The sequence below is a fragment of the Callorhinchus milii genome, unplaced genomic scaffold (genome assembly GCF_018977255.1).
Source record: "Callorhinchus milii isolate IMCB2004 unplaced genomic scaffold, IMCB_Cmil_1.0 Scaffold19, whole genome shotgun sequence".
In the NCBI taxonomy this organism is placed as follows: Eukaryota; Metazoa; Chordata; class Chondrichthyes; order Chimaeriformes; family Callorhinchidae; genus Callorhinchus; species Callorhinchus milii.
In genome coordinates this window covers 10,820,146-10,842,292 of record NW_024704760.1, presented here as the reverse complement: position 1 = coordinate 10,842,292, position 22,147 = coordinate 10,820,146, and the positions used below count along the sequence as shown (strand labels likewise).

The following is a 22,147-nucleotide window of genomic DNA, read 5'->3' as shown; positions in this document are numbered from 1 at the left end:
CATGTGCACTAGAGTTGAGTCTTGCATTCGGTGCACGTCATCTGTTTAAGTCTAGGCCTTTGAGAAGATCCTCAGACAAGTATAAAATGTTTTCAACAGGAAACACGACTATCCTAGCAATTTTCAGTGCAGTTATAGTGTAAGCCAAAAATAGTAATCCTTGCTTTTATGTAGCATCTTTCCCATTAGGAAGATGTCTCAAAGCGCTTCATAGGATCTACCGTAAAATGCAATGACTTCATATTTTGTAAGTGAACACCGCAGCCAATTTGCACACAGCTGTGTCCCACAAACACTCATGAAGTGAATGACTTTTTTTCGGGGGGAGGGAATTGTTGGACAGGTGGTAATATCACAAATCTTCAAGTTCTAGGAATTGATGCTTTGGAGCTTTTGCAAAGGTGGAAGATGTAACCCATCAAGTGGTTAGAATTCTACTTTAAAGAGCTAAAATTACTAGCCCATCAGCGCTGGGAATGTGTATCATTGTAAACCGTTCCTACCTTCAAGGTCCGCCTTAAGACCTTCCTCTTTGACCGTGCATTCGGTCATCCTCCCACCTCCAAACCACTTGCCCTCCATCCATCTTGACTCCAACCATAGCTTGGGTGAAAACCCTTCACTGTCCAGCGCCTTGGGGCGCCATTCTGACGTGATAGGCCTGATATATAAATGTAGTTTGTTGTTGCAGCACCATTCTGTGGGGCTGTGGTACTCAAACTTTCAGAGTTCAGTCTTTGATGTGCAAATTAAATGTAAGAAGCATGAATTGAGGATATTTGTCTGATTGAATACATTGTAGTGCATTGTGAGGTCTTTAAATGATTTGCAACATGTAGCTGGAGATTCACTGTTTTAATTACCTAACTGAGCTTTTTAATATACCTAAAAGGAGTGTTCAGTACTGGAGTTCCACAGTTAATACTGTGAAACATGCCTATGGCGATTACCTTTGGGACTGGTTTAAGGTTCTTATAGTCAGCTTCCTGCAGATCTCGAGTTTGAAAGCCAATAATTTATTATGGATGCTATTACAGCCACCTTTTCAACAGGATCATACACACACATATATATATGTTATATATGTATAATATATACCACTTTGTTGCATGAACAGAACAAGGTATATTTTCTTGCAGCCGCTTATAAGTTATTCGAACATTCTGAAGTAGACTTTACTGTTCCTTGTCTTATTGGGATGAGATATGCAACATTAAATCAGTGATTGCTTCAAATCTGTTATGAAGTGTTGCACCCCAGGTGTTTACTGGGATCTTTTCTCTCCTCGAGACAACCGTTTTTCCTGTTTATTTTATGAGAAGAAATTATAGTTAATTCTTTTGTGGCAAACTCTTCAACTTCTCCTTCACAGGTATCAATTTTTAGAAGAAGCATTTCAAAACCAAAAAATCATCATCGAGACGTTAATGGCCAAACTTCAAGAGAAGAGGAATTACGTGCAGTACGCAGCCAGTCAAGTTCAGAACAGGTAGGGCCACTCACAGTCAGCTACCTCAGCTCCTGGGCTGAACACGATAAAAACACATTCCAGAACAAGAGCCTTGGGACGTCCTCCTGACGTGAAAAGTGCTATACAAATGTAATTTTGTATTGTATTGTAAGGGGGCACCATCTTAAAATTAGAGCCAGTCCACTTAGGAGTGAAATCAGGGGCAGATTTTCACCCAAAGCGTAGTGGAATTCGGGAACTCTCCCCCAAAAGGCTGTGGATTATGGTTGGATCCATTCACATTTTCAAGACTGAGGTAGTTAGATATTTGTTAGGTCAGTGGATCAAGGGATATGGGGCAAGGGCAGATAATTGGATTTGAGGTACAGGTCAGCCATGATCTTATAGAATGGCGGAACAGGCTTGAGGGGCTGAATGGCCTACTCCTGTTCCTTTGTTCCTAATTAAGATCTTCCTTTGTAAAACTGTCAGGGAGCAGTGGTCACTTTTCTGGGCTAAAAGGGGATTCCTCTGGAGCGTCAAGAAGTGACCCCTGAATATTCACATGACTTCAGGTAAGTGCGTGTTCGATTAATCGATAGTGTGTTCCCAGGTTTTTCTTGGTTGAATATTTATTGTGTTAATCAAGAAATATTCGGTCAAGAAAATGTATTTTGTTGACTGATAGAAACAGATTGGCCACCACTATAGAGGTTATCTACGGGCTTCTGCATTACTGTGTTTGAATGCTCATGATGGGGAATGTTTGTGTTACATGTATAACACCTGAATCAGGGCCCTTCCTCCAATCCTTGGGCTACTTGTAGTGAAACTTTAGGTGTGCAGGCTCTGGGAGTTGGAAATGAGCGTTGGCAGCCACTCGACTATAGAGGGTGTCACAGCCGAGCCTGACGTCTCTCCGTCTGGCTGCCAAATGCACACAGCCATTAGAGAGTATTCAAGCAGGACCAGGAGCCAGAACGCTGGCTGCTTCTTTCCCTAACGCCGAGGCCACTTTCGCTTCCCGATATTGCCCCGGTTGAGACTGGCAAACTCAGTACAGAACAAGATTTGAGCCGGCAATCTCCTGGTCTGCAAATTGCAGTCTTCTCCATTACACCTTCAAGGCTGCCCCTTGTTAATTACTTTTGTCAGTGCTGCCCCTTCTTGCAACAAACTGAATGGTATCGTTTGCACTGTAGTGTGAGGATGGTCACGTGGGTTTTCAAGGTGAAATGTTCCTAAAGGGGCATTCCCTGGGTATTTCCTGCATACTATTATGTTAAAGGTTGAATTTCAGTAAAAGAATGGGAGGTTGGTAATTGAGCAGGGAACAAGAAGCATTTTATAATTGGGGCTCCAGTGTGTGGAGTCCTGTAGCTCAGTGGTTAGAGCGCTTGCTCTGCAAGTGAGATACCTGGGTTCAATTCCAGGCAGGGCCAAACCTTGGGCAAGTTTCTTTACTCCACACGCTTAATGATAATCCCTCCAAAACAAAGCAATAATAAATTGGTCATTTTCAATCCATGACTGTTTGTGGGACACCTCCGTGCACAATTGGCTGCTGCATTTCGCCCACAAATATACGGTCAATTCACTTTACAGCATTTTAAGTGAAGCGCTTTGAGACGTCGAGAAGACGTGAAAAGCGCTATATCAAATGCAAGAATTATTATTATAATCATATGCTTGTATCGATCCTTAACATCGATACAAGGCACGGTCCTCCTTTCTAACTCCTAGACCGCTGGAATTAGAAAGGATTACGTAATCTTGCTGTATAAGTGTGCTCATGATGATTCTAAACAAGCTACGATTACATTTTAAAGGTTATAATAACAATCCTTCAATTTGTTAAAGTGCTTCCATCACCTCCAGAATGTCGCCAGACTACGGCACTACCTCACCCCTCACGCGGCTGAAACTCTGGTTCACGCCTTTATCACCTCAAGGCTGGACTATGGGAACTCTCTCCTCGCCGGCCTTCCCGGCCCTCCCTCCACACTGCAGGTCATTCAGAACTCTGCAGCTCCTGTACTGTCCCGCACCAGGCTTCGGGACCACATCACTCCCACCTTCACCCTCACCCTCGCCCTCGCTCGCCTCCACTGGCTCCCCATCCCCCAGAGGATCGAATTCAAGATCCTCATCCTCACCTACAAGGCCATTCACGGCCTCGCTCCCTCCTACCTCTCTGACCTACTATCCCCCTACCTACCTGCCCGTACCCTCCGTTCCTCTGGCTCCGGTCTGCTCCACATCCCCCGCCCCGACCGCCCTACCATCGGTGGCCGGGCCTTCAGCCTCTCAGCCCCGAGGCTCTGGAACTCTATCCTCCAGTGCCTTCGCCGCCTCCTCCCTTTCCTCCTTCAAGGCCGGTCTCAAGTCCTTTCGCTTTGACTGTGCCTTCAGCTCTCCTCTCGACTCTCTACCCCCTCCTCGCTCCCTCCCTTCCCTCCCCTCACCCTGACCATTTCCCCCCTGCTCGGGTCCTGACCCAACTATACAGCGCCTTGGGATGTCCTCCCGACGTGAAAGGCGCTCTATAAATGGAATCTTGTTGTTGTTGTTTATCATGTCTTCGAAACATCTCAAAGTGCTTCACAGAACATACTGTAAAGTGAATTGGTTGTATATTTTGTGGGCAAAACACGGCAGCCAATTGTGCACAGCAGCGTCCCCACAAACAGTTGTGGATTGAGTGACCAAATTTTTTTTTTTCTTGAGGGATTATTATCGGGCGTGTGAGGTAAGGAAACTTGCCCACGGTTTTGCCCTGCCCTGTCCTGAGCTACAGGACTTCAAGGTTAACATGTATTTTTTTTTTCAGGTTAAATGAAGTCTCGGATACGAACAAGAAGGTGGAGCATGACATTAAAGTTGCCATATTTACACTCATCAATGAGATAAACAAGAAGGGCAAGAATCTGTTACAGCAGCTGGAGGTATGGTACACAATGACTTTGCATAGATACAGCCCAGTGCTGCTCTAACGTGCTTTATAATTTACTTTCATGACTTTGTTCTTTGTCTGTAGAGTGTAACAAAGGAGAGGCAAATAAAATTACTGCAACAGCAGCAGGATGTTACCAGCCTTGCCAAGCAGGTGGAGCACGTGATGAACTTTGCAAAGTGGGCCATTTCCAGTGGCAGCACAGCTCTACTTTACAGCAAGAGATTGGTAAGGCACAGCTACAGCAGCCTTTCAATGAGATTTGTTCAGTAAAATGTGTAGCTTTATATTCAGCGACAAACTTCTAGCGTTAAGAGAATTGATACTGATGATTCATTCCACTGCTTGGAAAATTGGTAACAAGAACACGTGTATTTAGAGTGGGGAGGAGGAGAGGTTCGAAGCACCCTCATGTGGAGGCAAATCAGAGTATGGAATGCCTGGCCACATGCAGCAATTGATGCTGAGACCGTTACATTTACAGGCTGACCTTGGTTTAACGAATGCCCTGGGGACTTGGGGGAAAAAGAGCATTATTTTAATCCACCTGGGTAATGAGTATTTCTATAAATTTGTACTCTTCCATTGAATCAGCATTCCAGAGAGTCCAGTCTCACAAACAATGCTGTGGCCTTGATTATAGATTATATTATAATATTGCCTATACATTTGATTATTTGATTATTATATTATTCCTTTATACATTTGAGAGAAAAAAATTCTGTCCGGTGAAAGATGGCCAGGAGCTTCTCAAACTATTGAGGATATTGTTGCCATTCTAAATCTAATCCTGTGAGCTGACCTGTAGTCGGGAGCTTTGAAGATGTTGGAAATTGATTTTGCTCTGCAAATTGAGATCGGAGGTGTGACTGATGACAATATTCAACTGTTGCGATACTCATCTGTTGTTTGCATATTTGTTTTTCTATTGTATATACAAATGTAATCTTGTTGTTGCATATAAACCTGAGTGGATTCGATACCTATATCCAAGTTTTAATAGATAGCTGCAACTAAATCTAGAAACAAGGTAGTTCCAACTCAACTAATAAGCCGTACATTATAAAGACAGACTAAGTTGTAAACTAGATTATGGTGTGATGTAAATTGGTCACCTCAATCCATGACTGTGGGACACTGCTGTGCGTAACTGGTTTACCGCGTTTCATCCACAAATATACCAAATATACAGTCAATTCACTTTACAGTCTCTTCTGTGAAGCGCTTTGAGACGTCTAGAAGATGTGAAAAGTGCTATATCAAATGCAAGGGTAATAATAGTAATGAAAAAAAGTGCTATTGTCTATGTATACCCTTAGTTGAGAAATGACCCTATCTCTGATGTTCTGTAGTTACCCCAACACTGTAATTGTATGCTGGCTTTTCTATTGAAGTATATTACATGATGAATCTAACTACATTCTACAAAGCATCTGATGTAATTGAAGGGCATTTTCATTATTGTAGAGTCAATTTCTTATAATTGTTATTGCATTTAAATTAAACATTTTTGTTATTGATAAGCATTTTCAGTTAACTCGCTTCACTTTACATCAATTCCTTTTAATGTGCTTGAAGTATTAATATGAGACCCTCCATCAAATGCAAGGATTATTATTATTCTGGTATAGAATAGATATATAGACATAAAAGGGAAGAGTGGCAAATGGGGATGTTTGGTCTCCCAATGACAAACATTATAAGCATGAAATAGTTCACCTCTGCTGTTTATGCCAGGTTTCCAACATCGGAATTATGTCTGAAACAACAGCTAAGTAAAATTGAAATGGGTTAATTTTTAAGGTAAAATAAACAGGTTGTGTTTTAGTTGTAGGAAAGAGAGTGAAAGCGAGTTTATGATGCACCATTATGCTTCTAGGATAAGAGTGGTAATAAGGGACCCAGATTGGTAGCGTCTGTGTAGATGTTTGCAGACCACTGTCCAAAGCAGTTTAGGTGTTTAGTACAGCTCCTGACCGCAAATCCAGAGAAAATGTGAATGTAATGCTTGAAGCTATAGATTGATTGCTGCGGTAGTATAGGTAGGTTTAGTTACATCTAACTTGTGGATTATTTGGGGATAAATTGGGCATTTCCTCTGAAGAGTAGCACAAAATTGCATTTGTTTCCTTTCCATAATCCAGGGTGAATTAATATTACAGAGGAATAAAGCGTATTGGGAGCTGCTGCCAGCAAATAAAATGAACATGACCAATCTTTCTAGGGTGGATCGTTGTAGCACTATTCCCCCATGCTCTAACTTTGGCTCTTTACAGCAATCTATTATTTAATGCATCAGTTCTCAAATTCACAGAAATTTCTAAATTAAGATTCCAGAAATGTTTCTGCAGCAGAAAAATGTAACTGCAGTTTTTGGAGGCTGTTTATAATGCTGCTCTTGAAATATGCTTTATGATATTAATCTTTGCACTTGATTTTGTGCGTGCTATTGAGTGTAGTGGCTATGTATTTGTACCTGGTAGCCATTTGTACACAGCGATGTCCCACATTGTGACTTATTTCAAAATAGCGGCGTGTATATAATGAACCTGAATAAGTTATTGCATTGCGACTTAAAAAGGAAAATATATGGATCAATAAAGCAATACATATAGGTAGAAGAAATCACTCATTGAAGGTATCAATTAGCTGCTGCAGTTTGTTCATGAAGTATACGGTCAAAATATTCTGTGAAGCACTTTTGAGATGTCTCAACAATATGATGAGGACTGTATCAAATGTAAGTATTATTATGATCTATAAGACCCATTAGCATTCGCAGAATTCGATCCATCGTTATGTCTAGAGTGTATAATGCCGATCTGTCTCCTTGCACATTGTTCCACATGTACAGCCCAGTGAAAATAATCACATCTAATTGCTAGCAGATGTAAAATTCACCGACCGATAAATGTGATGGTTAACACTTATTTCTGAGCACATCCCTCACAGGAGTGGGAAGTCTACACTTGTCCTTCATTTGTAGTAGCTGGCCTTCTTCACCTTCATTTGATTGATTTCAAAACGTACAATGAAAAGCGGCAGTCAAGTGCACCCAGTCCTTTGTGGGCTGATGTTTGAGACACAGTGGAGAGTGACCCAATTATAATGCATTGTAACACTGGAGTATACTGTGTATACTCCTGGCTGTCTGCACCAAGCATGCATGTTATGCACAGTCAGTGTTGCTGACATCACTTTGCAAATGAGCTGACATCAGTGCCATTTCCTGTGGATACCGTGCAAGCCGTAGGAAACTTCAGGGACAACCACGGGAAAGCTGACCGGGAGCCCTTTCTTTCAGCAGCCTCTTTACAATGGGGGCTTATGCACCTAAACCTCAACTACAACAACAAATTACATGTGTACAGCGCCTTTCACGTCGCAGGCTGCCCAAGGTGCTGGCTGGACAGTCAAGGATTTGCACCCGAGTTGGGGGCAGGGAGGGTGGGGGTAGGAGAGTGACCGAAGAGGAAGGTCTTGTCGATCTTTTCAACTCTATAACAGGCTCAGCCTGCAGCAGTGTCAAGCTGCTTTTGAACATGTCGGTTCAGGCATTCCTGGTAATTAAAATTTGATTTTATTTACATCTATTCCTTTGAGTAGAAATAGAAGCTTGAAGATGCATCTTATCTGTAGCTTGAAGATGTACTTATCTGTACGAGGATCTAGCTCATTTTGGGTACACAAACCTTGGAAGAGTGTGACACACTTCTAATGTCTGTTATTAAAGAGTGCACTGACGCGTGTTTGACTGAACTTTTCTATCATCTTGTCTAGTTTTGTCTGTGAAGTACATTAGTCAGATTGGCAACAGTATCACGGAGAAATACACTAGAATGTCAGATTTACTGCCACCTCCCCTTCACCCACCACATAACGCAAGATGACTGAGGACTTTGTGTTTTTTATCACCAGCAATAACATTGCATTTATATTGTGCCTTTCATGTCGGGAGGACGTCCTAAGGTACTGTATAGTTAAGGATTTGCACCCAACCTGGGGATTGGAGTCAAGGGGTGGAGGGTGGGGGTTTCAGTGAAACAATGACTGAAAGCACGGTCAAAGTGGAAGTCTTGAGATGGGCCTTGAATGAGGCATGAGAGGGGACAAGGCGGAGGGATTCCGGGTTGGTGTTCCAGAGGGTGGGTTGGGGGTGTGCAGAAAGGCTGAAGGCCCAACCCGCGACAGTGGATTGGGCAGGGCGGGGGAGATGGAGCACGCCAGTGCCTGCTGAGCAGAGGTAGTTGACAGGTCGGTAACGTTTTAGTAGGTCCCAGAGGTAGGGAAGAGCAAGACCGTGAAGGGCTTTCAAGGTGAGGATGAGGATCTTAAATTCGATCCTTGTGTGGGATAGGGAATCAGTAAAGCTGGGCGAAGGTCCATAATCGGCTCATGGAGCTTAGTGTAGGAGGGGACACGAGCTGCAGAATTCTGAATAATTTGCAGCTTCTGGAGGGAAGAGTTGGGTAGTCCTGCTAGCAGGAAGTTAGTAGAGAACCTGTGTGTAATGAATGCATGAATGATGGTCTCGGCAGCCTGAGGGAGAAGTGATGGTGGAGGCAGGCAATATTGCGGAGGTGGGGAAGGCAGAATGGATCATGTTATACGGATGTGAGGTTCAAAAGACAGTTGAGTGTCAAATGAGACACCAAGGTTCTGAACTGGTTTAATTAGGTGGAGAGTGCATTACTGAATAGTGATGCTGTCAGCGCCTGAGGTGAGGAGGCACTGCTGGGAGCCAAGCCAGAAAGCTTCTTATCGACATTCAACTGGAGAAAAACAAACTTTTAATGTGAATAGTGTTAAACTATTTTTGCAGGCTGAGCAAAGCGCTACTTGGTGAATATTTACAGGGACAAATTGAATTATTTTTATGTTACAGATTACATTTCAGTTGCGCCATATTCTTCGAGCTCGGTGTGACCCGGTGCCGGCTGCTAATGGTGGAGTCCGTTTCCACTGTGATCCTACATTCTGGGCAAAAAATGTTGTGAATTTAGGTAAGCAAAGCTTAATAAAATAATTATTTTTGTCTTGAAAAATAAGTATATTTCTCTTATGTTCCTTCCCATCCTTCCTCCCCTATTCCCCTCCCGCTATGAAGAGAGGGGATAGAGTTGGTTTTACAGATGCATGTAACCCTTAGTAGCTATACAGGTATCTAACAGTGAATTACACTGTGGGGTGGAATATCATAGATCTGTATTTGTCCTAGTAATTATGATCAGGAAGCCTGGCTTTCTAACCTGGGAGGTGTAGTTCATCTCCTTTAATTATCCATTACCTGTGTGGTATTCTTGTGGCTGTTTTCCTGCTCTTGACATCGCTGACTGATCTCCTCTCAATATATTACTCTTATCTACAGCTGGGCTTTATACCGCTGGCCTTTATTTCCTGACATCATTGATGTAATTTTAGAGTTGGATATTGTTTCTGAATAAGAAGGGCCAGTGGGGGCAGGATGTTGAGCATTGATGCAGCGCTATGTTTCAATGCTAGAGTTAGCGCTTTCTACATCCCACTCACTTTAAAGGCAATTTCAACATTGTATCTTGCATGTATTTTTTCGATGGCCTCTTCTTTTCCCCCTATAATTATTCAGTCTCTTCCTTATATTTTTAATCTGGGTGAATTTTAACTCAAGCTACTGTTTAGAGCTGTGGGGCTATGCTGGGTATCGGACAACGGTCACCTTTGTTTCTCAAATTGTTCGTTTGAAAATAAATGTAAGACTGCAATCTAGGATCACACCGTTGCATGTAAGATGAGGGAACAAAGCTTTTGTCCTGTGTCTTGGCCAATAGAATAATGATACTGAAGCCTTGGATTGCTTGTGAATGAGTGTACTGGCAATCATTGCACTTTGGGCACTTAGTCTGAACAGTTGCTTGGGGTCTTGTTGGGACTGGGAAAGACAGTATAGGTTATGTTGATTGGCATCCTAGTAATGTGATAAAGTACCTCTTAAAAAGTAAATGGCTTTATTTTCTCTGCCTCTCTAGGTAACCTTGTGATTGAAAACAAGCCAAATCCTCCAACCTACACGCCCAATGTAGTCATCGGGCACAGCACCCAGGTGCAGGTGCCAGCAAGTGGGAAACCGCCGGGGCAGATTAACCTCGCACAGCTGCGTCTGCAGCACATGCAGCAGCAGTTTGCACAGAAACAGCAGCAGATGCAACAGATGAGGTTGGCTCACCCAACCTCACAGCAGACCCGAGTGCCCACAGCCCAGCAAATGGTTCAGCAGCAGGTACACCTCCTATTAGTTTAATGAAATATACCACATCTATTTTATTCAACGAAAAATAGGCTATTACACCAAAAAGGTAAAGAACCCTACTGCAGCTTTTTATACAAAGTTGAGGTTAAAATATTTTATGGGGCAAATAATGTCAGGCAGACAGTTGCATCTATTGAATTCTTTGGTGTCTGAATGCATAGCCCCAATAATGGGGCAGAAAGATGGCTGTAACAGTCGGATTGCCGCGTGTTCTGTACAACTCATTTATCTTGGATATATGGAGTCCTGTAGCTCAGTGGTTAGAGCACTCGCCTTGCAAGTGAGACACCTGGGTTCAATTCCAGGCAGAGGGCGAAACCTTGGGCAAGTTTCCTTACTCCACACAGAGCCTAATAATAATCCCTCAAAACAAAACAATAATAAATTGGTCATTTTCAATCCACGTCTGTTTGTGGGACACTGCTGTACGCAATTGGCTGCCGCGTTTCGCCCACAAGTATACCGTCAATTCCCTTTACAGTCTATTCTGTGAAGCGCTTTGAGGCGTCGAGAAGACGTGAAAAGCGCTATATCAAACGCAAGGATTATTATTATTACATATTGAGTCCTTGTAATCACTTGTAATGCAAGTAGGAATTTTATTAATTATTGCAGCCTCATTTGCAAATAAAACACAGTACAGGACTAGACAAGCCCAAAGGTATAGAATTGTAAGTACTGAAGAGGTAATTCCCTCCTCATTCCCATTCTTATTACCTTCAGTGTTATAATAAAAATAATCCTTGTATTAGATTCGCCCACAAATATACAGTCAATTTACTTTACAGCATATTCTGTGAAGCGCTTTGAGACATCTGGAAGATGTGAAAAGCGCTATATCAAATGCAAGGATTATTATTATAGATATAGTGTCGATGTCTCAGAATGCTGCACAGGATTTTACTGTAGTGACGGTGCATTTGTAGTTGGAATTACATGTTTCGTGCAGAGTTAGTACTGTTATTTAGCTGGCTAAAATTGCCATTTAACACTTCCATGTCTGTTGATAAATTCTCTGCCTGGGGTGAGAACCAGTTGGAATACTTCTGAAATGAACTTAGCTCTGCTTTAATTGTCTTTGAGGGACCTCACTGTGTGCAAATGTAAAGGCTGCATTTCTCTCCCAACAGATGCACTTAATAATAATTACGATAAAGCTCTTAAAAGATGTTTTGACCATATACGGTGCGCTGCAAATGCTAAGTGAGTCTAGATTCTGCCAAGTCTGATTATTGTTATAACTCTTTCAGCCTCCTCGGTTGATCAGCATGCAGACCATGCAGAGAGGGAATTTGAATGGTGCTGCACTTCAAGCTCACCAGGCCCATCAAGCCCATCAGATGCGAATGGTGCAAAATGCTGCTCGCATGGCAGGGATGACTCGTAACAATGGGCACCAGTATCCAATGATGCAACCACAAATCCCAAGACAGGTAAAGAGATTTACAATACTCTAAAGCTACAGGTTTATCGCCCAACACCCCAATCCTCGCCAGGCTTCCTGTCTCCGAATGCATCAATTTCAGGATACTCATCCTCATATATAAATCCTTTCACACTGCAGCACCTCTGACCTATTCGTATGCCACTCCTCTGCCCACCGCTCAGTAAACACAGGCATGCTGCACGTCCCCTCAAACCCTCCCTGTACCATTGGTGGCCGAGCCTACGATCACTGCGCCCTAACCTCTGGAACCCCCTGCCACAATCCTTTTGTCTCTACCTTTAGATCCTACCTGAAGACCTACCTCTTCAACTGCACCTATGGTCAACTCCCCCTTACTCTCTTGTTTGCATCCAACCCTGCCATTGTGCAGTGCTCTGAGGTGCTATCCTGTGGATGCAAGTTGTTGATTTTGGCTGCCATTGTTATTCTGGGGACGACTGACATTACTGTTGGGGACTGGTGTTTTGCTATGATGGTTGGAATACACACTAAGCCAGGCAACAATGCAATTTGCCTTTATTTGAGCATTGCAGATGGTTGCAGTGACTGTGGAATTATAAACATAACCAGACTGGCTCTTGGAAGCTTGTTGTAGCCTTTTTCAACCTCTTTCAGTATCACTGAAGAGCAAATTCAAAAGAGTTTATCAAGTGGGCTGTTACTAACCCAATCTGTTACTTCTGTTTTCTAACAGCATTCAAATCCTGGGCACACGGGACCCTTCCCTGCGACCACTGTGCACAACAGCATTCCCAACCCCACCAGCCCCACCACTGCCAGCTTAGCAATTGCCAACCGGGGGCCCACCAGTCCCACAGTCGCGACCATAGAGCTGATTCCTTCAGTGACGAACCCAGAGAACCTGCCTCCGCTTCCAGATATCCCTCCCATTCAGGTCGGTATCATTTAATTTCTCAGGAGTATAACGGACATCGCCCTGTAATGTCAATTAGTGGCCATTTTACCAGCAATCAAAACAGCTTCAGCTAATTACCGAGCTTTTGCTGTCTTTATAATTTATACGACTAGTGGAGTTCTGCAGCTCAGTGGTTAGCACGCTCGCCTCACAAGCAAGATGACCTGAGTTGATTCCCGGATGGGGCGAATCCTTAGGCAAGTTTCCTTACTCAACACATTGCAGTTCATCTAGCAGTAAGTAGGAACCCTGTTGTTAGTTGATTGGCCGATCGCTTTGCGGTGATGATGATCCATTCAAAAAAAGTGCCGTCACTCAATCCACGACTAGAACACTGCTGTGCGCAATTGGCTGCCGTGTTTTGTCGACAAAATACAGTCATTCCACTTTACAATGTAGTCTATGAAGCGCTTTGAGACGGCTCAACACTGTGATAAGGCGCTATATCAAATGCAAGGATTATTATCTGTGATCTGTGCGACTAGTGAGGGATTGTTCCTGCGCAAAATGACTTTGTGCACCACTTGTTTGAATTCCATAAAATGACAGAGACTGAATTTTAAGAGATGTGCGATAAAATGTTTAATTTCTGATTTGTAAGTGTGGTACTGAATTCTCCATTGATGTGGGCATATCTCTTGATTTGGTTCTGTGCTTAAGCGCTGTAATTGTTTTTTAGGGAGGGGGAAGCTGAGGGTAGTCAGTGCACCACCCAGGATTGTTGGAGTTAAAGTAAGAAAATATTGGGGTATGGAAGAAGAAGGTTTATTTTATATTCTCTCCCCCTCCTCCCATTCTGCAAAGGAGCACTGTGCCAGCTGAGATCAAGACCTAATCCTTCACTGTTAAGCACCTCATTTGCACCTTAATCACCAGTTATTCTCAGTGAGGCTCCATTTGCACTAATTAATTATCACACTGATTAATTATCACCGTGATTAAATCTCACACTGATTAATTATAGGTAAAGGCTGAATTAAAAATAAACTAATTGGTGGTTATTTATTGGGCAGAGAACTTTGTGCTAATAATCCTTACATTAGTGTAGTGTTTGTCATGTCAGAAAAACATTTCAAAGCACGTCATAGGATTCATTATAGTGTCTGTTACATTTAGGCAATTGTGACAGCCAATTTGAGCACAGCAATGTCCACAGACAGCCATGGAGAGAATAAACAGATTTTATTTGGGGATTCTTGGCCAGGACACCAGGAAAAACTAGTTTCGAATAGTGTTGTGGGATCTTTTAACATCCACTGAACAGGCAGACAGGAATTTGGTTTAAATTAAATTAAAATCAATTTGCCCACCTCAAAATCTTCCTCGTTGATCGTGGTTTTGATCACTTTATTTGTTTTTTTTGTTTACTTTGGTTACTCTCCTACCCCCACCCTCGCTGCCCTCCACACCTCCTGATCCCAAATCCAGCGCAGCACAACCTTGACTGTCAAGCGCTTCCTGAGGGGCATTGCTAACAAGTCATGGTGTAACCAGAGTAGAACTTCAGTGATACACAAGGGTTAATTCTCTCTATGTACATATTCGATTGCTCACAGACTGGCTTTAACCAGCACCTCAGTGGGAAAGGCTACGTTTAATCTACAAATATTAAGGCGTGTCACAGTTCAGTCAAGGAGGCTTCTTTTTTACGTGCACGCACTTCAATGGAAGACATGATGTAGATTTGCTACTTTTGTGAAATTGACATCTGTTAATTATGTGAGTTCTGAGACTTGCATTCTGTCAAACTGATGCTAGTGAAGCCCTAGGATCTTGCCAAAAAATCATACTTGACTTTTAGTCGATATCTCAGTGCCATTCTGTTATCCTTTATCCATCCACATACTGGAGGCAGCGTAAACATAAGAACTTGCTGGTGACAGAAGACCAAGGTCCATTCGGTTCACCTTCCACCATCCTGGCAGTCGCTTGACACATCGTGTCCTAAACTATTTACTGTATCCTGAGATATTATTTTCTAGCAGAAATCTATTTAATTTGTTTGTGAAACAAAGAACACTTTCTACTTCCACTGACTCCCTGGGGGGCCTGTTCCATAAGTGTTTCCGCAGATTGGTTTTGAATTTACCCCCCTTCAATCGCAGGCTGTATTCTTTGGTTTTGCTGCTCAGTACAAGATAAAACAACTTATCATGGTCTACAATATCTAATCCTTTCAGAATCTTAATGACCATAAACGATTCAGAGTATTAAAGTTTTAATTCTCATCTCCCTGGAATGCTACATCAGTGGAAGCTGGATTCGAGTTGTTTCATGGCTTATTTTCTTTCATGTTATGTATGTTTGCAGCTGGACGATGCTGGATCAAGTACGTTAGACCATCTGCTGAACAGATTTATCTCAGACAGTCATCACCAGCCACCTCTGCCACCATCCTCTAGTTCCAACCCATCCCCTGGACCCTCCGCACCATCACCTGGACCAGCAAGTAAGTGCCCGCAGAAACCAACACGCTGGGGCTCTCTGCAACCACACTGATGCACAAATGTAAATTAAACTAAGATGTTTTCTCAGAAACTCGGGTAACTTAAAGTGATGGTAATATACTATAGTTACATAGTGCTTATTTATAATATTTTAAGCTATGTTGATTACATTTCGGGTCGTTTATGAAACTTCAAGATTTGCAAGGTTTAATTGTCCTTAAGCCCAGGTTATTTGGCTATGATTAATGCATTAAGTTGGCAATTAAAATATTATTAAAAATTGAGGGAAATTCATAGCTAAATTATTTCCTTATTTCTCTTACTGTCTTTTTGCGACTTGGTATTTTGATGATGAAAGAAAACTGATTGTATGAAACTGGAAACCCACACAACAGCAACATTGCATTTATATAGCGCCTTTTGTGTCGTGAGAATGTAAGAACATAAGAATTAGGAGCAGGAGTAGGCCATTTGGCCCCTCGAGCTGCCCCGCCATTCGATAAGATCATGGCTGATCTTCTGGCCTAACTCAAATTACCTGCCCTATCCCCATATCCCCTAATCCCTCTATTTTTAAAAAATCTATCAGTCTCAGCCTTGAAAATGTCCCACGGCACTGGTCAAATCTGGTACACGTGTTGACTTCAATAAGGTTTGTGCTCCAGGAGATTTGAAATTGAATGCTTACGTTTATTCCATATTAAATATTCATGTAATCTGAGGATGGTTATTGGTGATACTAACATCATCTCAGTTTCATAGATCTAATTGGATTTAGAGGTGGAATTGACCAGTTTAGCATAATCAGCCGAAAAGACAGTATCTGTGGAGTCCTGTAGCATATTGGTTAGAACACTTGCCTCGTGAGTGAGAGGACCTGGGTTTGATTCCTGGGCAGGGTGAAACCTTAGGCAAGGTTTCTTACTCCACAAGCAGTAAGTAGGAACCTGGTCGATTGGTGGATTGTTTTTCCAGTGGTAATAATCCCTTAAAAAAATACTAAAAATATAAGAATTTGGTCACTCAATCCACGACTGTTCGTTGGACACTGCTGTGCGCAATTGGCTGCCATGTTTCGCCCACAAAATCTATGGTCAATTCAATTTACAGTATATTCTGTGAAGCGCTTTGAGACGTCTTGAAGACTTGATAAGGCGCTGCATCAAATGCAAAGATTATTACGTATTTACTGTTCCCCCCCAGGAATTCAACTCCCATAAATCTAACCTGGCATTTAAATGCAGTACTGGGTTGTGCTGCATTGTCAAGTGTCATCTTTCGGATGAGGTGTTGAACTGAGGGCCCTGTCTACCTGTTCAGGTTGACATTGAAGATCCCATTGAAAAAGGGAAGGGAGGTTTTGCCAGTGTCCTGGTCAACAATCCCCCAAATAAAATTAGTCACTCACTTCATGGCTATTTGTGGGACATTGCTGTGTGCAAAATTGGCTGCATTCACCCACAAAAATCACAGTTGCTGCACTTTACAGTATATCCTGTGAAGCACTTTGGGAATGTCCGCCCAACATGAAAGGCCTTATACCAAATGTAAGGATTATTATTATTTATTATTAAAATGCGCTTGTGTTAGTTCCCTTTGCTATCACTGCTTCCATAGAGCTTTAGAGTGAATGAATGCAAACGTACTAAGGAATTATTTGATGTATTTCATTTTCAGCCATGGTAATGCTTAACTCCCACATGCCAGTCAGACCGTCAAGTACCTCCAGTACTGGTAGCAGAGGCAGGTAAGTGCTTTGCTTCAAAAGAAAATCCACATAAACAGCACTTGTGGTATTAAGTACATTTTCATATCTTGCTGGATAGCTCCTTGCATTAAATTACAAGGAAAAATGAAAATTAGTGGTGGTGTTCATGATGGTTTAGTAGGTAAAGAGAGTGCTCAGCCAGTCGTAGATTCAATACCTCACCCTCACTGGATGACAGTACAGAGCTGATTATCTGCATTAATTGGAAGCAGTCCCAATGTGCAAACAGTGCAGACTTGGCTACACTGAACTACAACATTGTTCCATCATGCTTTATACAGACCCCTTCCTTTCCTTTTCATTCTAAAGACTTTGCACTACACAGGAGCTTACTTGTCATGTGAACCATGGAAATCATGTCCCTAGTAATCCATGTGCACAATAGAATGCTTTGCTATCATCGTGCAACTACCTGCCAGCTGTCACACTGGACCTCTGTGTGGATAAATAGGCATGCAGATAATCAGCATTGACCCAAGTTGGTCTCAGTTGGGAAGGTACAACTGGTCTTGAGGCCTCTGAAGTAGGGAGAGAAATAATCAGCTTCGGTTAAAACTACAGATCGCCATCCACTGATGTTTGATGTAAAGTGGATGTTGCTTGAGTTCAGATTTAAAGCCCTCCACCTCCACTGCCTGTTGACACTGTGTGGACATGATGTGAAAAGTAGCCATTTGGGCAGTGTGCTGGAGGACTATTGGCGCTGAGAGAGAGCACCCCATTTGGTGGTTTCGAGAGAAGGGGAGAAAACTCACACAATATTTGGCACTGAAGATATTTTGTATTTTTATTTTAAAAATTCAGTCTGGAGTAGAATTGGGAGCGTATGTTCAGACCCTGTACCTACTAGCACTTTCAACCATAACCAATCCGTGGATTTCTTGATTTTTCAACTTTACCTCAGCACTTAATTGTGTGTGTGCTTCCTTACAGCTGTAGCTCCTCTGGTAGAGCTCACTGTACAGAGAGGGGAGTGTCAGTCTTCCGACCAGATCAAGTGAAGATCAAGCAAGAGCCGGGCACAGAGGAGGATGTGTGCAGCTTCTCTGTGGCTACTGTAAAACACGAGCATTTGGAAGATGGTCGGAGAAGCGCCTGTATGGTAAATTTGAAGATTTGCAGCTATTTAGTTACATTTTCTGGTGGATAATCTGTGATCAAGGGTTAAGTCTGGTTAATTAATGACATTACTTTTATAGCCGATGCATAGAATTTTAATACTGGCGAATTCTGCGGCATTGTACCATTGACTCCCGACGTGAAAGACACTATACAAATCTAATTTGTAGTTGTTGTTGATAGCGAGTTAAATCTGTGACAGATGTAAACCATGGCATTTGCCAATGGTGTTGTATAGTTTCAGTACAGTGCTAACTATTCGGCCATAATAAAAATTCTTGCATTTGATGTAATGCCTTTCACGTTGGCAGAATCTCTCAAAGTACTTCACAGTAATTACTGTAGTGTAAGATGTAGCGACTCAGTATTTTGTAGGCAAACATAACAGCCAATTTCCTCACAACAATGTTCCACAAACCATGAAGTAAATGAGTAATAGAGGATTCTGTTACAATGGATACATGTGTGGACTGAGCAGAGTGTGGGGTTGATAAGCTCTTGCATCAGGTATCACTGGAATTCAGTAATTCAACCTTCAAGTGTAAAATAGAGGGAAGATGAGCTGTGGACTTATATAAACCAACCATATTCATCAAGAGGTGTTCTTAGGCCCAGTTTCTCTTTTCCCATTTTGTTTACACTTACAGTCGGTAGTCTGATATTGTCTTGGTTTCTCGATTGTACCAGAGTATGTTTATATAATAGGCCGCAGGAATGCACATACCCAATCCTAACCCTCCCATGGCAGGACGGATCCCAGTGACCTCTTCTGTCACCCCATGGTATTGTTATAATGATAATTTGGTCACTCAAACCATACCTGTATGTGGGATATTGCTGTGTGCAATTGGCTGCTGCATTTCGCCCACAAAATACAGTCAATTCACTTTACAGTATATTCTTTACAATATATTCTGTGAAGTGCTTTGAGACGTCATTGAAGTTGTAATATGGCGCTATATCAAATGCAAGGATTATTATTATATTATATAATTTGGCAGTAGCATTTGTAATTTGTTCTCCCAAACTAAAATAAAAAGAGTGACAATTGAAACGTATAAAGTAGGAATAAGTTACAAAGGTGTTACCGAATCCAGTAGTTCAGGTGACCTTGCCTTCTTCCCGTGGTTTTGAATGCAACTCGAGGTTTTAGATTAGCGTTACAGCCATGTAAGGAACTCCTTGATATCAGTTATTCTATATAATCCAGGGCTGTTATTTTCAGGATACATTTCATTATAGTTTTTTTCACATTCGGATCCCACCTAGATGAGAATTTAGTTTCCTGAAGGCAATGAATATTTAATGGGTCATGAGCTCTGGAATGGTTAAAACTTATTCCAAGAGATGGGCACATGCTTATTCCCTGATGTTCTGATCTGAAGATCCTGGAGATATCGCCACACTCTGTCTTGGGCTACTTTGCAGTCTACAAAGAGACCTACAATGAAGACGGTTAAAATATATCACTTGTCAAAATTCAAATAATGTTTAAATATAGTTGGAAAGAATTTGGGGGAAGCGGAGAAACCGATTCGAGAGTTGATGATGTGAGAAACAGGATACTGATTTCTGTGTTTGTAACAGGGTGGAACAACACAATGTTTGCAAGTCTTGACAATCCACACTGTCACTGTCAGCCTGGCTCAGTTGGTAGCTCTCTTGGGTCAGAGAATTGTGAGCACATACGCCACACCCACTTCTGACAGTACTTTTGTGGAGTCCTGTAGCTCAGTGGTTAGAGCACTCGCTTTGCAAGTGAGAGACCTGAGTTCAATTCCAGGCAGAGGGCGAAACCTTGGGCAAGTTTCCTTACTCCACACAGAGCCTAATAATAATCCCTCCAAAACCAAAAACAATAATAAATTGGTCATTTTCAATCTACGACTGTTTGTGGGACATTGCTGTGCGCAATTGGCTGCTGCGTTCGCCCACAAATATACAGTCAATTCACTTTACAGTATGTTCTGTGAAGCGCTTTGGGACGTCCTCCCAACGTGAAAAGCGCTATTATCAAATGCAAGGATTATTATTATTATTATTGTGACAGGGTCACAGAGTAGGATGAACCTCCAAACAGCACTGAGTAAGGCTACATTTTGTGAGATGCTACCCTTTAGGTGAAACATTAAACCAAGCAGGGTTTAATGCCTGTGTGTGCAACTAGGTGTGACTGGGTGTTAAAGATCCCATGGCACTATTGGAGAAGGGAGTTTCTCCTGGTGTCCTGGCCAACAAATTTCCAGATAAATTAAATAATTGTACATGAGTCATGAGATAAATTAAATAATTTATGTGTCATGTTTGTGGGACCTTGGTGTGTGTAAATAAGCTGCCACATATGCCTACAAATGCACACTCACTACACTTGACAGTAATTTTCTGTGAAGTGTTTCGAATGTTGTATCAAATGCAAAGGTTATCAATTCCCATTGTTATTTTGAAGACCAAAAACAGATCATCCTTTAACGTCCGCCAGTAAGAAAATTCCCACGGAATATAACCTAAGGCTCTTGAAGTGGGTTATTGGATTTTAGGAATTGGGTTCCACAGTGTTACTCAAGGCTGAGGAATAGTGATAGGATGTTAGAAATTGCCTTCTCTGCAGGAATGGAAGGGAAAATCAGCAGGTTTTTATCCAGGTCCAGGTGTGAGTGAAAAATTCCTATTGTCGTGCAACAACTAGAGAATGGTTAATGGGTTGTGGAGTTCTGGTACAATATAAAAATGACAACACAAAATTACATTTGTACATTTGTTCACGTCGGGAGGACGTCCCATGGTGCCATATGATGAAAAGGAAAGCCTTCCTTTTGATCAGCCGGGGAACTCATGTGGAAACCCATCACTATTCTTAAGTATATTCAAACCTGACTGAGTTCCACATATGTACAATGAAATTTCTCTACGTCTGGAGTGGAATGTGCACTCTCTCTGGAGGGACACAACCTGCTTACATAATTCTGGAGAGTATAAGGTTTTGGCTCGAGGGTTGACAGGAGCTGAGCGGGAAGAATCCTTGCTCCCAGTGACTGGAGTACTGCCGATGCTCAGGATTACCGGGGCTGCCACAGAGGATTGGCTTGATTTTGACATTCTGTTTGCCAAACATGTTACCTCAAAGCTAGCTCAGCTCCAAGGGGACTGTGCTTCTGTTCCCCCTGAATCTCAGGAGAAAGCTCACAAGTTCATCATCTGGTGTCTTAAGTGCAGGCCTGAGCCCTCACTCCATGTGTAGTAGTGAGGTGGTGAAAGTCTTAAAATCTAAAAAGTTTATACTGATAGCTTAAACCGTTACGAATGCACAATAACCATACGTGAACAAACTTGCTGTTGTACAGATGAGCAGCCCTGAGAGCAGCCTGACGCCTCCTCTCTCCAACAATTTACACTCCGAGAGCGAAACCGACATCGAAGGTCTACGCAACCTTGAAAACCACGTGAAGATTGAGCGCACGGAGAGGACCGGGAGCTGCAAGCAGTCTGGTGTCAGCACCTTTAATGGCAAGTCGCCCGTCCGCAGCACTGCGCACCGCTCGCCACGGACCGCGGGGGACAACAGCAACAAGGACGATGACCCAAACGAGGACTGGTGCGCAGTGTGTCAGAACGGAGGGGACCTGCTGTGCTGCGATAAGTGTCCCAAGGTTTTCCACCTGTCGTGTCACGTCCCCACACTGCTCACCTTTCCCAGGTAAGTCTGTGGCCTCCTTTATACCTGAGTAGTGGTAGGAGCAGTGTTTTTCGCACATAGTACAAGA

General features: G+C 42.5%; 1 protein-coding gene across 2 annotated transcripts in view; it reads left to right on the top strand.

The window, feature by feature from the left end:
• Positions 1-22,147, top strand: part of trim33 (tripartite motif containing 33) — a 76,945-nt gene that overhangs the window by 43,349 nt on the left and 11,449 nt on the right. For both annotated transcript variants that reach the window (XM_042342023.1, XM_007909374.2), the window contains exons 5-15: positions 1,373-1,489; positions 4,281-4,395; positions 4,488-4,631; positions 9,289-9,406; positions 10,409-10,659; positions 11,940-12,122; positions 12,831-13,031; positions 15,363-15,501; positions 17,177-17,246; positions 18,201-18,369; positions 21,728-22,080. In XM_042342023.1, coding sequence (XP_042197957.1) covers positions 1,373-1,489; positions 4,281-4,395; positions 4,488-4,631; positions 9,289-9,406; positions 10,409-10,659; positions 11,940-12,122; positions 12,831-13,031; positions 15,363-15,501; positions 17,177-17,246; positions 18,201-18,369; positions 21,728-22,080 — 1,860 coding nt within the window. The remainder of the gene's footprint in view (positions 1-1,372; positions 1,490-4,280; positions 4,396-4,487; positions 4,632-9,288; positions 9,407-10,408; positions 10,660-11,939; positions 12,123-12,830; positions 13,032-15,362; positions 15,502-17,176; positions 17,247-18,200; positions 18,370-21,727; positions 22,081-22,147) is intronic.